Source organism: Lissotriton vulgaris, unplaced genomic scaffold (genome assembly GCF_964263255.1).
Source record: "Lissotriton vulgaris unplaced genomic scaffold, aLisVul1.2 SCAFFOLD_6978, whole genome shotgun sequence".
Classification (NCBI taxonomy): Eukaryota; Metazoa; Chordata; class Amphibia; order Caudata; family Salamandridae; genus Lissotriton; species Lissotriton vulgaris.
In genome coordinates, this window is record NW_028255505.1 from 4,608 (window position 1) to 24,664 (window position 20,057).

At 42.9% G+C, this 20,057-nt stretch overlaps 1 protein-coding gene across 1 annotated transcript in view; it reads right to left on the reverse strand.

The window, feature by feature from the left end:
- Window positions 1-271: 271 nt before the first annotated feature.
- Window positions 272-20,057, reverse strand: part of LOC147659108 (cell adhesion molecule CEACAM3-like) — a gene marked incomplete at both ends in the record, with an annotated part of 64,790 nt that continues 45,004 nt past the window's right edge. Inside the window, one exon of the mRNA XM_086951970.1 lies at window positions 272-420. Within this exon, the coding sequence (XP_086808096.1) occupies window positions 272-420 (149 nt within the window). The remainder of the gene's footprint in view (window positions 421-20,057) is intronic.

Here is a 20,057-nt window from a genome sequence, read left to right on the forward strand (position 1 = left end):
TTCCAAGACATTGATCAATAGACTTATTTGAACTCTGTGAGATCTGAGGTTTACTTTAGAGTCGCCTCTTGCATTTAATGTGGTCTTTGAGTGACTCAAAGGTTTGGCTGCTGGACGTCTGGTAGTTCTGTGTGGGACACAGACTGATGCTGGTACTGGATGAAAAGGCATTGGCACCACACCAGAGAGGCCAAGGAAAAACTGACTATCTGGTTCTGGGCAGGAGATTTGATCAACATGTCACTGCTGTAGCCCAAACTGGATTTTTTACCTCTGATTGCTCCCTCAGATGCATCTTCATGTACAGGGCTCTGCCGGTCCAGAGCAGCAGGAACAGAAAACTCAGCAGCAAGGCGGCCACGACTAGCCGCACAGCATTGAGCCTGGTCGAGCCTCTCTCCAGCGGCTCAGAGGGCCAAACTAAGGGAAAAGAAATGAAGGAAATTAATATTTGTTTAATAAAAACTAATATAAAGCAATGGATAGCGGATTCATTCACCAGTTATTAACAAGCTCAAGACATTTGTTTATTTTTGTGTTTAAATCACTGGAATAAAAATGAGCTTAAATGTGGCTTTTACATTTAAATGTGTTTAAATAATATTGAGCAGCCTCTCGATGATAAACCATGGGGCATACTTACAACGAAGTGGCGGAGCGTGTCGTTAGCCTCCTTGGCATAACACCTCTCTCCGCCTCTTCAGAAACCCAGGGCTGCGCCATATTTACGACAATACGGTGCAGCCCTAATGTTCCCCCTGCTCTGGTGCAGAATGTAGCAGCCTAGAACCATAGCAGGCGGCCTTGCACCCAGAGCATGGGTGTCTGCGTTGAGGGGAGTGATTGTTTATGTGCAGGAAGGTGTCCCGGGGTTTTGTAACTTTTATGTGTGCTGCTTAATGCAGCACACATAAAAGTTGCAAAACGTCAATTTTTTGGGATTGTTTATGTACATGAAGGGTCACCATCCTGCACATAAACAATCAATGGCGTTTTGCTGCTTCTATGTGCGCTGCGCAACGCAGCACACATACAAACAGCAAGAAAATGAGAAGAAATAAAGCATTTCTCCTCGTTTTGCCTGTTCAAGACCAGGATTTCCCTGGTCTTAATTTTGGCGCTGCCTCTTATTTACGTCACCCTTGTAAATATGGGTCTGAACTGGGGTGGCGTGGTGAACAAAAGAACGATGGATTTAACCCAGATCTCTCAACTGGGGGTGACTGTATCAGTTATTCTTCATTCCGTCCATCACTTGTTTGCGTAGCACCCTTGTAAATAGGGGCAGTGTCAAAATCAATGGGTGTTGCGGTGGAACACTCACTGCAACACCCATTTCCATCCCCTTTCAAACTAAGTACAGCGTGCGAGGGGGCCTTATGTACAAGGTGACGTTAAGCCACGTTAAGTGGCTTAACGCTGCCTTGTAAATAAGGCGAAGCCCCCATCGCCACCACAACGTTACAAAGAGTAGTGGAGATGTGCTAGCGATAGGGGCTTGTAAATATACCCCCATGTGGGAAGAAGATGAAGAAAGAGATGGATAAAGCACTCCGTCAATCTATACCTTTGAATGCCTCATATCGAGTGCGGGTCGGAATTCTTGAGAGCACCGGCATCTAACGTTCATGGAGAAAGAACCTCGCCCTGGTATCACAAATGTCTTCTTGGAAACTTTTCAAGATAATCCTGGAAAACGCTGCTGAGACTTACCGATAGATTTAGAACATACCACTGAGGAAGACTTCAGGTTTCACATTGAGACTTTTCCCGTAGATCTTCCCGCTGACTATACCGTCAAAAACAGTTCATGATCCCAATGGAAGACATGAGCAAGACTGACCTTAAGGGTTTATATCCAGGGCCTTTTGCTAAAATGCTTCCACATCCACTCAGCGGCATGAACACGGACCCTTCTGCGCAGTGACAGTGTCTGCATTCCCATGGAGAGCTAGGCTCTTCTAGGCGGCCTCCTATCCATTTCTGAGAATCACGCTCCGAACAGGAGGACCCGGCATGGGAAGATTTTATATAAGAATTGAACACCCTACCAGTAGTCTGATGAGATCACGAGGCACTTTTATTCTTGTTCAGTTATGACAATGGTGATCCCAAATCTACCTTCTCTCTTTGTGTTGCTAAATGTAACTTAGGTAACATTTCATCCTTAAATATGGGCCCCATTTTGGAGAACCTTCCTCGAGCTCTACATGACAAAATTCAGGAGAACAGTGAGACAATGCGTAAATTGTTTCTGTTCAGGACACAGTCGCGCCCGCAGTGATGGTAACTTCACATCACGAGTCTCCTTCAGCTCCTTGGTATATATATGCACTTGTGAACAAAACGTATACACCTGAAGAAAATAGGGTGAAATGTAAGGAAGGGCCAAAGACCTTTATAGCACAACGAGACGCCTCTTAATAATACTCAGGAACTCAAAGAGACGCCTCTTAATAATACTCAGGAACTCAAAGAGACGCACTCTTAATATTACTCAGGAACTCAAAGAGACGCCTCTTAATAATACTCAGGAACTCAAAGAGACGCCTCTTAATAATACTCAGGAACTCAAAGAGACACACTCATAATATTACTCAGAAACTCAGAGAGACGCACTCTTAATATTACTCAGGAACTCAAAGAGACGCGCTCTTAATATTACTCAGGAACTCAGAGAGACGCACTCTTAATATTACTCAGGAACTCAAAGAGACGCGCTCTTAATATTACTCAGGAACTTAGAGAGACGCCTCTTAATATTACTCAGGAACTCAGAGAGATGTGCTCTTAATATTACTCAGGAACTCAGAGAGACGCACTCTTAATATTACTCAGGAACTCAAAGAGATGCGCTCTTAATATTATTCAGGAACTCAAAGAGATGCGCTCTTAATAATACTCAGGAACTCAGAGAGACGCACTCTTAATATTACTCAGGAACTCAAAGAGATGCGCTCTTAATAATACTCAGGAACTCAGAGAGACGCACTCTTAATATTACTCAGGAACTCAGAGAGACACACTCTTAATATTACTCAGGAACTCAAAGAGATGTGCTCTTAATATTACTCAAGAACTCAGAGACACGCTCTTAATATTACTCAGGAACTCAGAGAGACGCACTCTTAATATTACTCAGGAACTCAGAGAGACGCACTCTTAATATTACTCAGGAACTCAGAGAGATGTGCTCTTAATATTACTCAGGAACTCAGAGAGACGCACTCTTAATATTACTCAGGAACTCAAAGAGATGCGCTCTTAATAATACTCAGGAACTCAGAGAGACGCACTCTTAATATTACTCAGGAACTCAGAGAGACGCACTCTTAATATTACTCAAGAACTCAGAGAGATGTGCTCTTAATATTACTCAAGAACTCAGAGACACGCTCTTAATATTACTCAGGAACTCAGAGAGACGCACTCTTAATATTACTCAGGAACTCAGAGAGACGCACTCTTAATATTACTCAGGAACTCAGAGAGATGTGCTCTTAATATTACTCAGGAACTCAGAGAGACGCACTCTTAATATTACTCAGGAACTCAGAGAGACGCACTCTTAATATTACTCAAGAACTCAGAGAGATGTGCTCTTAATATTACTCAAGAACTCAGAGACACGCTCTTAATATTACTCAGGAACTCAGAGAGACGCACTCTTAATATTACTCAGGAACTCAGAGAGACGCACTCTTAATATTACTCAGGAACTCAGAGAGACACACTCTTAATATTACTCAGGAACTCAAAGAGACGCACTCTTAACATTACTCAGGAACTCAGAGAGAAACACTCTTAATATTACTCAGGAACTCAAAGAGACACACTCCTAATATTACTCAGGAACTCAAAGAGACGCACTCTTAATATTACTCAGGAACTCAGAGAGAAACACTTTTAATATTACTCAGGAACTCAAAGAGACACACTCTTAATATTACTCAGGAACTCAAAGAGATGCACTCTTAATATTACTCAGGAACTCAGAGAGACACACTCTTAATATTACTCAGGAACTCAGAGAGACACACTCTTAATATTACTTAGGAACTCAAAGAGACACACTCTTAATATTACTCAGGAACTCAAAGAGACGCACTCTTAATATTACTCAGGAACTCAGAGAGACACACTCTTAATATTACTTAGGAACTCAAAGAGACACACTCTTAATATTACTCAGGAACTCAAAGAGACGCACTCTTAATATTACTCAGGATTTCAGAGAGACGCGCTCTTAATATTACTCAGGAACTCAGAGAGATGCGCTCTTAATATTACTCAGGAACTCAAAGAGATGCGCTCTTAATATTACTCAGGAACTCAAAGAGACGCACTCTTAATATTACTCAGGAACTCAGAGAGAAACACTCTTAATATTACTCAGGAACTCAAAGAGACGGACTCTTAATATTACTCAGGAACTCAGAGAGACAAGCTCTTAATATTACTCAGGATTTCAAAGAGACACACTCTTGATATTACTCAGAAATTCAAAGAGACACACTCTTAATATTACTCAGGAACTCAGAGAGACGCGCTCTTAATATTACTCAGGAAATCAAAGAGATGCACTTAATATTACTTAGGAACTCAAAGAGACGCGCTCTTAATATTACTTAGGAACTCAAAGAGAGGTGCTCTTAGTATTACTCAGGAACTCAAAGAGACGCCTCTTAATAATACTCAGGAACTCAAAGAGACACACTCATAATATTACTCAGAAACTCAGAGAGACGCACTCTTAATATTACTCAGGAACTCAAAGAGACGCGCTCTTAATATTACTCAGGAACTCAGAGAGACGCACTCTTAATATTACTCAGGAACTCAAAGAGACGTGCTCTTAATATTAATTAGAACTCAAAGAGACGCCTCTTAATAATACTCAGGAACTCAAAGAGACGCCTCTTAATAATACTCAGGAACTCAAAGAGACACACTCATAATATTACTCAGAAACTCAGAGAGACGCACTCTTAATATTACTCAGGAACTCAAAGAGACACGCTCTTAATATTACTCAGGAACTCAGAGAGACGCACTCTTAATATTACTCAGGAACTCAAAGAGACGCGCTCTTAATATTACTCAGAAACTCAGAGAGACGCCTCTTAATATTACTCAGGAACTCAGAGAGATGTGCTCTTAATATTACTCAGGAACTCAGAGAGACGCACTCTTAATATTACTCAGGAACTCAAAGAGATGCGCTCTTAATATTACTCATGAACTCAAAGAGATGCGCTCTTAATAATACTCAGGAACTCAGAGAGACGCACTCTTAATATTACTCAGGAACTCAAAGAGATGCGCTCTTAATAATACTCAGGAACTCAGAGAGACGCACTCTTAATATTACTCAGGAACTTAAAGAGACGCGCTCTTAATATTACTCAGGAACTCAGAGAGACGCCTCTTAATATTACTCAGGAACTCAGAGAGATGTGCTCTTAATATTACTGAGGAACTCAGAGAGACGCACTCTTAATATTACTCAGGAACTCAGAGAGACGCGCTCTTAATATTACTCAGGAACTCAGAGAGACGCGCTCTTAATATTACTCAGGAACTCAGAGAGATGTGCTCTTAATATTACTCAGGAACTCAGAGAGACGCACTCTTAATATTACTCAGGAACTCAGAGAGACGCACTCTTAATATTACTCAGGAACTCAGAGAGATGTGCTCTTAATATTACTCAAGAACTCAGAGACACGCTCTTAATATTACTCAGGAACTCAGAGAGATGCACTCTTAATATTACTCAGGAACTCAGAGAGACGCACTCTTAATAGTACTCAGGAACTCAGAGAGACGCACTCTTAATATTACTCAGGAACTCAAAGAGACTCACTCTTAATATTACTCAGGAACTCAGAGAGAAACACTCTTAATATTACTCAGGAACTCAAAGAGACACTCTTAATATTACTCAGGAACTCAAAGAGACGCACTCTTAATATTACTCAGGAACTCAGAGAGAAAAACTTTTAATATTACTCAGGAACTCAAAGAGACACACTCTTAATATTACACAGGAACTCAAAGAGACGCACTCTTAATATTACTCAGGAACTCAGAGAGACACACTCTTAATATTACTCAGGAACTCAGAGAGACACACTCTTAATATTACTTAGGAACTCAAAGAGACACACTCTTAATATTACTCAGGAACTCAAAGAGACGCACTCTTAATATTACTCAGGAACTCAGAGAGACACACTCTTAATATTACTTAGGAACTCAAAGAGACACACTCTTAATATTACTCAGGAACTCAAAGAGACGCACTCTTAATATTACTCAGGAACTCAGAGAGATGCGCTCTTAATATTACTCAGGAACTCAAAGAGATGCGCTTCTAATATTACTCAGGAACTCAAAGAGACGCACTCTTAATATTACTCAGGAACTCAGAGAGAAACACTCTTAATATTACTCAGGAACTCAAAGAGACGCACTCTTAATATTACTCAGGAACTCAGAGAGACAAGCTCTTAATATTACTCAGGATTTCAGAGAGACACACTCTTGATATTACTCAGAAATTCAAAGAGACACACTCTTAATATTACTCAGGAACTCAGAGAGACGCGCTCTTAATATTACTCAGGAACTCAAAGAGATGCGCTCTTAATAATACTCAGGAACTCAAAGAGACGTGCTTTTAATATTAGGAACTCAAAGAGACACACTCTTAGTATTGCTCAGGTACTCAAAGAGATGCGTTCTCAATATTACTCAGGAACTCAAAGAGACACACTCTTAATATTACTCAGGAACTCAAAGAGATCCGCTCTTAATATTACTTAGGAACTCAAAGAGATGCGCTCCTAATAATACTCATGAACTCAAAGAGACAAACTCTTAATATTACTCATAAACTCAAAGAGACACACTCTTAATATTACTCAGGAATTCAAAGAGAAGCGATCTTAATATTACTCAGGAAATCAAAGAGATGCACTTAATATTACTTAGGAACTCAAAGAGACGCGCTCTTAATATTACTCTGGAAATCAAAGAGATGCACTTAATATTACTTAGGAACTCAAAGAGACGCGCTCTTAATATTACTTAGGAACTCAAAGAGACGCACTCTTAGTATTACTCAGGAACTCAAAGAGATGCGCTCTTAATAATACTCAGGAACTCAAAGAGACGTGCTTTTAATATTAGGAACTCAAAGAGACACACTCTTTATATTGCTCAGGTACTCAAAGAGATGCGTTCTTAATATTACTCAGGAACTCAAAGAGACACACTCTTAATATTACTCAGGAACTCAAAGAGATCCGCTCTTAATATTACTTAGGAACTCAAAGAGATGCGCTCCTAATAATACTCATGAACTCAAAGAGACACACTCTTATTACTCATAAACTCAAAGAGACACACTCTTAATATTACTCAGGAATTCAAAGAGAAGCGATCTTAATAATACTCAGGAACTCCAAAAAAACGCTCTTATTATTACTCAGGAACTCAAAGAGATATGCTCTTGATAATACTCATGAACTCAAAGAAGTGCTCTTTTAATAATACTCAGGAATTCAAAGAGACGCGCTCTTAATATTATTCAGGAACTCAGACAGACACACTCATAATATTAATCAGGAATACAAAGAGATGGGCTTAATATTACTTAGGAACTCAAAGAGACGCACTCTTAATATTACTGAGGAATCAAAGAGACGCACTCTTAATATTACTCAGGAACTCAGAGAGACACACTCTTAATATTACTCAGGAACTCAAAGAGACGCACTCTTAATATTACTCAGGAACTCAAAGAGACGCACTCTTAATATTACTCAGGAACTCAAAGAGACGCACTCTTAATATTACTCAGGAACTCAAAGAGACACACTCTTAATATTACTCAGGAACTCAAACAGACGCACTCTTAATATTACTCAGGAACTCAGAGAGACACACTCTTAATATTACTCAGGAACTCAAAGAGACACACTCTTAATATTACTCAGGAACTCAAAGAGAGGCACTCTTAATATTACTGAGGAACTCAAAGAGACGTGCTCTTAATATTACTCAGGATTTCAGAGAGACGCGCTCTTAATATTACTCAGGAAATCAAAGAGATGCACTTAATATTACTTAGGAACTCAAAGAGACGCGCTCTTATTATTACTCAGGAACTCAAAGAGATCCGCTCTTAATATTACTTAGGAACTCAAAGAGACGCGCTCCTAATAATACTCATGAACTCAAAGAGACACACTCTTAATATTACTCATAAACTCAAAGAGACACACTCTTAATATTACTCAGGAATTCAAAGAGAAGCGATCTTAATAATACTCAGGAACTCCAAAAAACGCTCTTATTATTACTCAGGAACTCAAAGAGATGTGCTCTTAATATTACTCAGGAAATAAAAGAGATGCGCTTAATATTACTTAGGAACTCAAAGAGACGCGCTCTTAATATGACTTAGGAACTCAAAGGGAGGTGCTCTTAGTATTACTCAGGAACTCCAGATGCGCTCTTAATAATACTCAGGAACTCAAAGAGACGTGCTTTTAATCTTAGGAACTCAAAGAGACGCACTCTTAGTATTGCTCAGGTACTCAAAGAGATGCGTTCTTAATATTACTCAGGAACTCAAAGAGACACACTGTTATTATTATTATTATTATTATTATTATTATTATTAAAACTTTTTATAGCGCGCTCTATTACCACGGGGTATCCTGGCGCCGTGAGTGATTGGACAACAAGAGTGCTGTATCAGGGCCTGAACAAGCTGTTAGAGGGGGGCATTGAACAGATGGGTCTTGAGTTCCTTCTTAAAAACAGTGATGGTCGGCGCAGCTCTAAGGAACAGGGGGAGAGCATTCCAAGCAGAAGCTGCCTTAACTGAGATAGATTGGCCTCCCAAACGAGCGTGTTTGAATTTGGGAGTGGCCAGTAGGCATTGATTGGCCGATCGAAGGGCACGGTTAGGAGTATAAAATGAAAACCGTTTCTGCAAGTACGACGGTCCCTGACCATGGACTGCTCTAAATGCCAACACAAGAATTTTAAACAAGATTCGATGCGGTACAGGTAGCCAGTGCAAACTTCGTAGGTGACTCCGCACACTCGACCTCCTGGGGAGGGAGAAGAGCAAGCGTACTGCAGCGTTTTGAATCACCTGTAACCGGTGAACCATATACGCGGGTAGGCCACAGAATAAGGCATTAGCGTAATCGAGCCGAGATAAAATCAGGGCTCGAAGAACAGACTCCTTGGCTACCCTGGGCAAAAGAGGGAAAAATTTCCTCAAGGCTCGCAGGGTGCCAAAGCAGGTACCGGTCAGTTTTTTTATGTGATCCGCAAACTTCAGATCCTGACCGAACCAGACCCCCAAGTTCTTAGCTGGGCCTCCCGTCGCACTGGGACAGGGCAGGTCCGGGGGCCAAATCTGATCCTTGAAGTTGTCAGGAAAAGAGCCGAAGAATAAAATCTCGGACTTGTCTTCGTTGCACTTAAGTTGAACTTGTGCAAGCCACCTGAATACTTCCGACAAACAATGTTGGACTGCTGATGGGTCAGACACACCCTTAGGCCAGGTAAATAACAGCTGTGTGTCGTCAGCGTAAGCTGTTATCTTGGCTCCCAGCTGTTCCGCCAGATATAGTAGAGGGGTCATATAAACGTTAAACAATAAAGGGCTTAACGTAGAACCCTGCGGGACTCCAGTTGACAGTTTCTTCGGGGCCGAAGAGTAAGGGGGCATCCAGACCTGCTGAGTTCTATCGCTCAAAAACGATGACAGCCAGTCAAGGGCCAGCCCTGAGATGCCAACGGCTTGCAGTCTAGCGATAAGTAAGGCATGAGGCACCGTATCGAAGGCGGCAGAGAGGTCCAATAAAATCAGGACCGCTCTGCCACCCCCGTCCAAGCACTCTCGAACTGCCTCCGAGACCTCAACTAATGCTGTCTCGGTACTATAGGCCGCTCTGAACCCTGACTGGGCAGGATGTAGTGCGTGGGAGGACTCAATGAAGCCATCCAACTGTTTGAAAGCCACCTTCTCGCACACCTTCGCCAGAGCTGGCAACAGTGATATGGGCCGATAGCTCGATGGCATTGCTGGGTCTAGACCGGTCTTTTTTAACAAAGGGAGCAGCTTTGCCTCCTTCCAACTTCTCGGAATCGAGGCCTTGGAAAGGGAGAGGTTAATAATATGTGTCACCTCTTGACTAATAGTATCCACTATCCCTCCCAAGACCCTGGCTGGGCAGGGGTCTGCGGGAGATCCGGACTTTAACGCTGCCATGATTTGCCGTATATCCGATTCCGAGGCCGGGAGGAAGGCAACAAACTGATCCTTTGGGCATTGTCTATCCGATACTAAAAGGGCAGGAGGGGTCGTAAAGGACTTTTGAGCCACTTCTAAGTCCAATTGAATTTTTGTAATCTTATCCGTGAAATAACAAGACAGTTCTTCACACCATTGAGCGGAAGAAGGGAGCCGGGGTTGGGCAGCACATGGAGATAGAAAATTTTGGACGATTGAGAAGATCTCTTTACTGTTGTTTTCCGCCTTCTCGATTCTGTCCGAATAGTAGCTGCTTTTAGCTACCTTAATCGCAGCGTAATAATCCTTTTGGGCTGCACGTAGGGATTTCTTTTCGGCTGGTAGATAAGCGTGTCTCCAGGCGCGCTCTAGTTTCTTGCAAACCAGCTTCTGTTCACGTAAAGCATGCGTGAACCATGGTTGAGAGGGTCTCGATCTCATCCGACGAACACCCCCTGCATTGGTGGAGGTAGCGACACCGTTCGCTATCCAAGAATTAAATGCGTCAACCGTCGCTTCCAGCTCCATCTTTGGAGTCGGACGGGTGTCGGTAAGGGACTCAGATAGGGACATCAAGTTAATCCGTGGGCGATGTACCAGAGAGGGAATTCTCCTCGAATCCTCATTTATCTGCCAAGCAAACTTAATCAAGTAGTGGTCGGACCACGACATAGGCATCGGGGGGGACAAGCTAATGTCAAAATTAGAACATATTAAGTCAAGAACATGACCTCCCACATGAGTGGGGGCATCAACCCATTGAGAAAGGTGAGCCATGCTAAAAGTCTCACTGAGACGGGTAGCTTCAGTAGAATTCTCAGAATCCACATGAATGTTAAAATCGCCCAGCAATAGAAAACGGGGAAATCGTAAAGCTCTTGGCACGATGACCTCCTCTAGAGATCCAATAAAGTTTCCGACATAGCCTGGCGGACGGTACACAAGCGTGCCGCCTAAGGTGAAACGCGGACTGAGCTCCAAACAAAAATGGAGAAGTTCTGCCTCTTTGATTTTATCCAGGTGTTCGCAGGTGAGGGTCCAGTGCTCCCGATAGATCACGGCAACCCCACCCCCTCTTCCCACATCTGCACCACGATCTACTCTACAGATTCTGAAGCCACGAGGGATAGCTAACTCAACTACCGGAGAACAGGAGTCAGTCATCCAGGTCTCAGTGACAAAGAGTAGATCAAAGTTATTATCGGCTAATAGGTCAAAGACCTCAGCCGTGTGGCACACCAGGGATCTGGCATTTATCAAGCCCGCCTGAATATTCTTAATATCGTTACCAGGTTGGGTAGGCGGAGAAGTAGGACTATTGAGTAGATAATTACAGGAGGGGCATGATCGGAACCGACTGTCAGTGACCGCCCAGGAATGCGCCGCCTCACAAGAGGGGACCTTTAGGGCCCTAAGGTCAGCCGAAGTATACCGAAGTGCTGCAGAGGAGACCGAAGTGGCAGAAAAACGGCCAGGAGTCGTGGCCCTGTGCCCGGCCAGAGCTCGGACGGGCACAGACGGGCCCTCCTTTGGCGCTCCTTCGGCGCGCAGACGGCGCGCCCGCTGCGCGCGTCCGCTGCGCGCACGACGAATTACGGCGTTTAATAAGGGCGGGCGAGCAAAAGGCTAGAGCGTCAACCCCGGTGCAATGCGGCCCCGCCTCACATCCGGTGACCGCTGGGGCCGAACGCTAACACAACGCTAAGGGCACATCCCTGCAATCCTAACCCTGTAAGTAGCGTCAATACTCCCACAAAGTCAGCGCTATAATTTAAAAAAGTTAAACTGAGCAAGTTAATAAAAGCGGCAAGGCTATGTTTTTAAAAGCTGAATCAGCGCGATGAGCGCAGTTACAAGAGGACAAAAGGCAGGATCATGCACTCGTGGGTCTGATACTCACAAACAGCTGCGCTCGCCTCCCAGCTCCAAATTAATAAGGGCGGGCGAGCAAAAGGCTAGAGCGTCAACCCCGGTGCAGTGCGGCCCCGCCTCACATCCGGTGACCGCTGGGGCCGAACGCTAACACAACGCTAAGGGCACATCCCTGCAATCCTAACCCTGTAAGTAGCGTCAATACTCCCACAAAGTCAGCGCTATAATTTTAAAAAGTTAAACTGATCAAGTTAATAAAAGCGGCAAGGCTATGTTTTTAAAAGCTGAATCAGCGCGATGAGCGCAGTTACAAGAGGACAAAAGGCAGGATCATGCACTCGTGGGTCCGATACTCACAAACAGCTGCGCTCGCCTCCCAGCTCGAAATTAATAAGGGCGGGCGAGCAAAAGGCTAGAGCGTCAACCCCGGTGCAATGCGGCCCCGCCTCACATCCGGTGACCGCTGGGGCCGAACGCTAACACAACGCTAAGGGCACATCCCTGCAATCCTAACCCTGTAAGTAGCGTCAATACTCCCACAAAGTCAGCGCTATAATTTTAAAAAGTTAAACTGAGCAAGTTAATAAAAGCGGCAAGGCTATGTTTTTAAAAGCTGAATCAGCGCGATGAGCGCAGTTACAAGAGGACAAAAGGCAGGATCATGCACTCGTGGGTCCGATACTCACAAACAGCTGCGCTCACCTCCCAGCTCCAAATTAATAAGGGCGGGCGAGCAAAAGGCTAGAGCGTCAACCCCGGTGCAATGCGGCCCCGCCTCACATCCGGTGACCGCTGGGGCCAAACGCTAACACAACGCTAAGGGCACATCCCTGGAATCCTCAGGAACTCAAAGAGATCCGCTCTTAATATTACTGAGGAACTCAAAGAGACGCGCTCCTAATAATACTCATGAACTCAAAGAGACACACCCTAAATATTACTCATAAACTCAAAGAGACACACTCTTAATATTACTCAGGAATTCAAAGCGAAGCGATCTTAATAATCAGGAACTCCAAAAAAACGCTCTTATTATTACTCAGGAACTCAAAGAGATGTGCTCTTAATAATACTCATGAACTCAAAGAAGTGCTCTTTTAATAATCCTCAAGAATTCAAAGAGACGCGCTCTTAATATTATTCAGGAACTCAGAGAGACACACTCATAATATTAATCAGGTTATCCAGTAATAACTTCAAGAGTCTTCTTCAATTGTAGTCATCATGGGGATCACTGACATAATTTTGATGTATACAATATCGAACCACAAAAATATTGGAAAATAAATATCACTTTCCTAACCTTCCCTAATAAAACCACAAATATTGAGTTTTACTGATGTTGAAAACACAAACATAAGAAAGAAATTTTTTCTCACCTTTGAAAAAACACATATATGTCAAAAATACATATTTGATTAAAAAATAAATGTTACTTCACCAAAATATTTATAATTCACTAGAATAAAATATATAACTAAATTCATAACAAAATAACCCCAAAAAGATTTCCATTTCCTACAAACTTTGGAACAACAATCTAAGTATTAGGAAAATATATATTTAAATAAAATGTTATTTCAAACTATCAAATTATATATCAAACATTAAATTAAACCTAAATTAGCCTTTACCATTAAAGGACAAAAATTATAACAAAAACTAAATTAACCAATAAAATCAAACTATCAACAGCCACAAACCAATAAATACAGAAAAACAACTAAATCAACAATATAAAAGGCACACTCATTTTATCAACTAAATACTTCATAAATGACAAACCTGCAAAACGAAGAAACTCTGATGGGTTCTCTAACTATGCAGACTCTTAAAGGAAAGTCTGGGGTTTTTGGGGTACAGGCGTACAGGGTAAAAATAAAAACAATTACTTTAAATCTATTAAATGAAATTAAAAAAAAGAAAATTACATTAAATTAATAAGTGTTTTATTTATTTTAAATGTATATGTATTAGTTTTAATTTGGTTTTAATACTTTTATTTAATATTTGTAAAATTATATGTATTTTAAAATTATTTTTACATTATTATTAATACATTTAAAAAAACGATATTTTTAATTTCGATATTTTTGTACTATGATATTATTTTTTCGATATTTTCCGATATTTTTGTACTTACCTTTATGAAGATATGAAGATATGACTCCGATATTTTTTATGTCGATATTTTTGTGCCGATATTTTTGTATTTCGATATTCTGTCTGTCGATATTATGTCAGACAGTTTAAAAAGTTATACAATTTAAAACAGAACATTTCATTAGGGGGGTTGTTCATAGCCGCAATAAAAGCAGTAGCAGACAGAATATTCAATTGGAGACAGATGGGTCTTAGCCACTTTCGCCTGTGCGACATTAGAGCTGGGCAAACAAAGATGACATGGAGCAAGTCCTGATTTTTCATATTGCAGAGATCACATAAGGCTGATGAACCATACCATCTGGATAAGAGAGATTTCAAAGGAAGTAAGTCCTGCCTTAGTAAAAACAATAGACGTCTGACTCCATGAGGAATGTTCCAAAAAACATAGGGTTGCGCATTCCTCACCAGACAGGAATCAATAACTGGAGTGGTGCCTTTTTTTAGAATACGAGTCTCTCTATCCATTCTAAACCCTAATTCCCAAGATGCGGACTTCAGGAGGGTTTTCAGCTGATATGCAGATAAACAAAACAAAACAGCTTCATCTAGTTGTAATTGGCTCACAGCACATCTAACATGTTTTAGAATTAAAGAGTAATCATTAAAATTTCCCAGTTTTTATAAGATGTCTTAATGTGCCAGACTCACCCTTTGCCAGGCTAAAGACCCAGCGCACACTCCCCGCTAGACCTTGAACCCAGCTACTACGTAATCCAAATTCCTATCTAAGAGCAGCTGTTGAACTAGCTGTGTTGACAGATAAAAGGCTACGTAGGATTTTACCTTCAGAGGAGTTCAAGAAACTCCAGCTTTTCATATCGATTAACTCCATTCCGTAAAGTAAAGAGGCAGGAATTTTTGCTCGATATACCTCCAGCAGTATCGAGAAATGTCTTCTGCCTGTGGCCTTATATAGTGAAACCAAACTCTTTCCCTGGACAATAGCTTTCCGGGTGTTATTAGCTATGTGTGCTTTTTCACTTAAGTTGCTCGTAACAATTTTGCCAAGAAAAGTATAAGATTGCACTACTTCCACCTTTTGGCCCCCCACGGTCCAATGAAAGTTCGCATATTTAGAATTCTTCCTACCCGTCAAACACATCACTTTACTTTTTGCAATATTTATCAGCAGATGATGCTTTCCTGCATTATTGTACAAAGCATGCAGGCGATTATTCGACCCTTGAGGCGTTAGGTCAAGAATCAAAATGTCATCAGCATACATAAGACATACGATTGGGGAGCCCCCCAAGGTCGGAACAATACCTGTACTTGCAGAAAGAACCTGGGGTAGATCGGCTATATATAGGGAAAACAGCAAAGGAGCCAATAGGCAACCCTGCTTTAACCCATTAGCTGTGGAGATAATTCTAGACAGTCCTCTTTGCCCACCCAACAACACTCTGCACCAGGTATCTGAATGCAAGGCACAGACTAATCTGATAAGAGTGGATGGCATCCCTAAATCGAATAACTTTCCCCACAGCAATGTTCTATCCACTTTGTCGAAAGCTGTAGAGAAATCGATAAAGGCGCCATAAACTCGCCCTCCATGAACCTTGACATATTTCTCCGTTATAACCTGGAGTGCAGTCAGATTATCTAGGGTACCGTGCCTTTGCCTAAAACCGGTTTGTTCATAGGGTAGAATTTCGGCCTTAGACACCCAATCGTTAATTAAATTAAGAAGACATTTTGCAAAGACCTTGCCAATAGCATTTAATAGAGCGATTTGGTGGTAGTTTTGAGGTAGGTCTCTAGCCCCTTTTTTAAAAAGAGGGACTAGTATGCTCCCTTTCCAAGATGGAGGAACGGTTCCACTAATAAAACAAAATTTAAACACTGGGTAAAGGATTTTACTCCATAATTCGCTCTGATGTTTTAGAACAGAAATAGGGACCTCATCCTGGCCCATCGCGCCAGAAGAGCGCATGCCCTCGATAGCTAATTCGATGTCCTTTTCGGACGGGGGATCATAGGGAAGATTGTCCTCATAAAGAGAATCATTATCCCTTTGCAAGCCATTACTGCTATGCAAATGCTTAATATATTGCACCCAGATCTGCTCATCAATAGAAATTGGCGTGGGTCTGGATCTAGAACCGCAACCTTCGCTAATTAATGACCAGAATGTCCTGGCTTGACCCTTATGAGAGGGTTCCCGTAGTTTGATCCATAAAGAATCTTCCTTATCTCTTTTCAGTCTAGCCTTCAACCTTGTTCTCCTTTTTTTAACAGGACTAATTTATGGTACCTTTCCTGGTTAAATAATAAATATTGATCCCATCATTTTTTATGTAAATAACAAAATTATAAACTTTAAAACATTGCATTTATTAATATTATCACACTACTTTCAAATACAATGACAGAGTGAGCTAAATATGGACCGTGTCAGAAAGGAAAGCAGTCACATGGGCTACACCTACAGCCAAAAAAAGTGCAACGACAGAAAATGTGAATTGGAAACGTACGATATATTATTCCAATGCATGCTGTGGGAGAACCACACAAAAGGTAATGCTGTGATTCATTTAAGAGAACACAACCACTCCCAAAATTGTGACAGCAGCAGACATAAGAGGGGATTGAAGGATATAAGAGAGGCAAGCAAGAGCTCCCAGGATCCCACAACCTAAATCCTAAAACATATACTGCCTAAAGTCCCCAAGCACATCACAAGGCAACTACCACCTGTACCCACCTAAAACGTTGGATTGCACAAACTAAAAAGGTACAGGCGGTACTCTTCCTGTCCCTAGAAGACACCATGATATAGTAATACCGGAACTTTTAACAATGACACATAATGAGGAACCTTTCCTTTGACGTGAAAACCTAAACCACGATAAAGGATTCCTAATATTCTCCACAGCAAATAATTTACTAATTCTAAGTCACTTTCAAACCTGGATTATAGATGGGACCGTCAAAATGTATCCCAAACCATTACCTCAGATATACACCATACAGGGAGAGTATCAAAACACCAAATTCCCTTTTATATAGGCCCTACTACAAAATAAACAAAGCATCACTTACTTTGAGCTCTAAAACCACATTAAACATAAAACAGACAACTACCCACCACAGGCATGCAGTGCCTGCGAGTCTTCTTGTTGGATAACCGGATCGTCTCTTGGGAACAAGGCCTGGGCTCCAAGGCAAACAGGATAAAGGCCGAAATTAAATCTTGGGAGGGGCTGCCACTCTCCCTCTTTAAGATGGTGTCTCGTCCTCGCTATTATACCAATTACAAACTCACCGATACCCTGTCCCCTTATCATGGTTCAGACAGATGAATGCAATGCTGGGCCGGTTCCGGTGGGCATCAAGAGTGGCGCTATGTACTTGCTTTCAATTTTGCGGGGCCATCGTAGCAGCTGATGTCCAATCCTATCACACGGCTGCACATCTGTTGGTGCTTAACCTCTTAAGCGCTGCTGACGGCCAACGGTCGTCACGAGCGCTACCTCCCCAGTGCTGCGCACGACCATTGGACGTCCATTCAGCACTAGTTCCAATGGACAGCGCAGCACTGGGGAGGGATATTTGCGAAGCAGCTAAGGTGTTAATGATTGGTGGTATGGACACAGGGACAACCCAGCATATGCGGTCGAGCGCTGGCTCCCGGGGGCCCCACCATATACACGAACCTATATGGTAGGTCAGATGTTCAGGCTCTGCCTCCGGCTATGAGGATGGTGATCTTAACGTGGCACCAATCTCTATGCAGAATGGGCTACCTTAAACGAGAGACCCCCCTGGGGCGCAATAGGCTTCTCCCTCGGTTGGCAGAACCCCAAGGTTCCCGTCGGTGGAACCAGATTGCTATATCATCCTAAGGAGATGTCATGAATGGCCACACTATTAAATCCTTCCAGGAACTTCAATCTGAACGCTCAATGCCCAGAAGTGAAATGTGCAAATACCTCCAGTTTAGGTGCACCATCATGCCATACATTACCAACCTCGAGGCCCTCCCCAAGTTCAACCCGTTCAATCAATCAATCAGTGAGGGGTTGTTAAAGCTCAGCTTCTCACCCGCAAGGGTCTCAGGGAGCTGGGGGGGGGGGGGGTAGCTCCGTTGAGTGCTGGGGTCGTCGGAAGGGCCAGGCCCTGAGGTCCTTCCTGAACTGGACCAGTGTGGGGACTTGCCGGAGGTGGAGGTGGAGGGGGAGGTCGTTCCAAGCCTTGGCTGTGAAGTAGGAGAAGGAATTTCCTCCTTCCCATTGGAAGGCAAACTCTTGATGGATGACTTAGGGGATCACAACATTTCAAAGATATATCAATCCATCATAACCAACAGTGCTACCACTATAGAGGCTCTTAGGACGGCCTGGCAAGCAAATGGAGGCTCCCCTGGACAATGACGATTGGACTGAGGCCTTGGAATCCACAAGAGGGACGGCTGTCTCATCGCGCTTGCGCTTGATACAATTCAAGTACCTACATATGGCCTATTTTACCCGATATAAGCTCTGGAAAGCGTGCTTGGTAGCTTCCCCTCCAAGTCTTCGCTGCAGTAACACAGAGGGTACATTCCTACACACTGTTCAGTCCTTCCCCCCCCTGGATAGGTTTTGGACGGTGTTGGGCCCATGCTTGGCTGTGAACCAGGGTGGGAGCTCCCCAATTCACCTAGGTTGACCCTGCTACACAATACGGTCGAAATAAGGAGCATTAATACAAATGGCATTTATTATTTTTAGAACTTACGCTCGCCAAACATGATATAGCCTGATTGTGGATAGCGGATAATTTGTCCTTATTGGGAGTTTGGATGAAGGGGTTGGGTTTTTGCAAGGCTCTCCAAATACCAGTATTTCACGCCTGGGGATGCCCCCAGAAATACTCCTCAATCTGGCAGCGGTGGGTGGATTACAAGCGTTTGAAACTGGAGCTTCAGCCGGCAATTTCCAGCTCAAAAGATGCTGAAATAAGACCATATGGTCAGGCTACACGACATGATGTATACGTTTAAAATTGGGTGCGGATGGGACTGCCGGGAATAGGGTGGATCCATAGACAGGTTTATAGTATATTGTATTGTTTTATGTTTTAAATCTCAGACAAAAGGCCATGGTGAAGTCTGCATATGGACTGGTCTTAACATGTGGCCCCTGGGGCCGGCTGTGGCAAGAAAATTCAATAAAGTTTGTTGTGAAAAAAACCAGATGACTACTTCCCACAAAATGTTATCATAGAATCAATCAATCAATCAGGCGTTTGTTGAGCACGACTACTCACCCATAAGGGTCTCGAGGCACTTGAGTGGGGTGGGGGGTGCCGGTTCCAGTCCATCAACGAGGGGTTCTGTGGACGAGCCAGATTTTGAGTTGTTTGCGGAGATGGGGAGCGATGTTGTCTGTCTGAGGTGGAGTGGAAGGGCGTTCCAGGCTCTGGCCACGATGAAGGAGAAGGAGCGGCATCCCGATCTGGTCTTTCTGGTGCAGGGGAAACGGCGCAGGACAGCTGGGCAGATCGCAGTTTTCTTTGGGGTGCGTGGAATTCGAGTCGGCTGTTCAGGTATGCTGGTCTGGTGTCGTGGAGGGTCTTCTGAGCGTGGGTGAGCATCTTGAAGGTGACTCTAGCTTCGATGGGGAGCCAGTGGAGTGTGCGCAGGTGCTGGGAGATGTGGCAGTGTCTTAGCAGGTTGAGAACCAGTCTTGTGGTGGTGTTCTGGATGTTCTGTAGC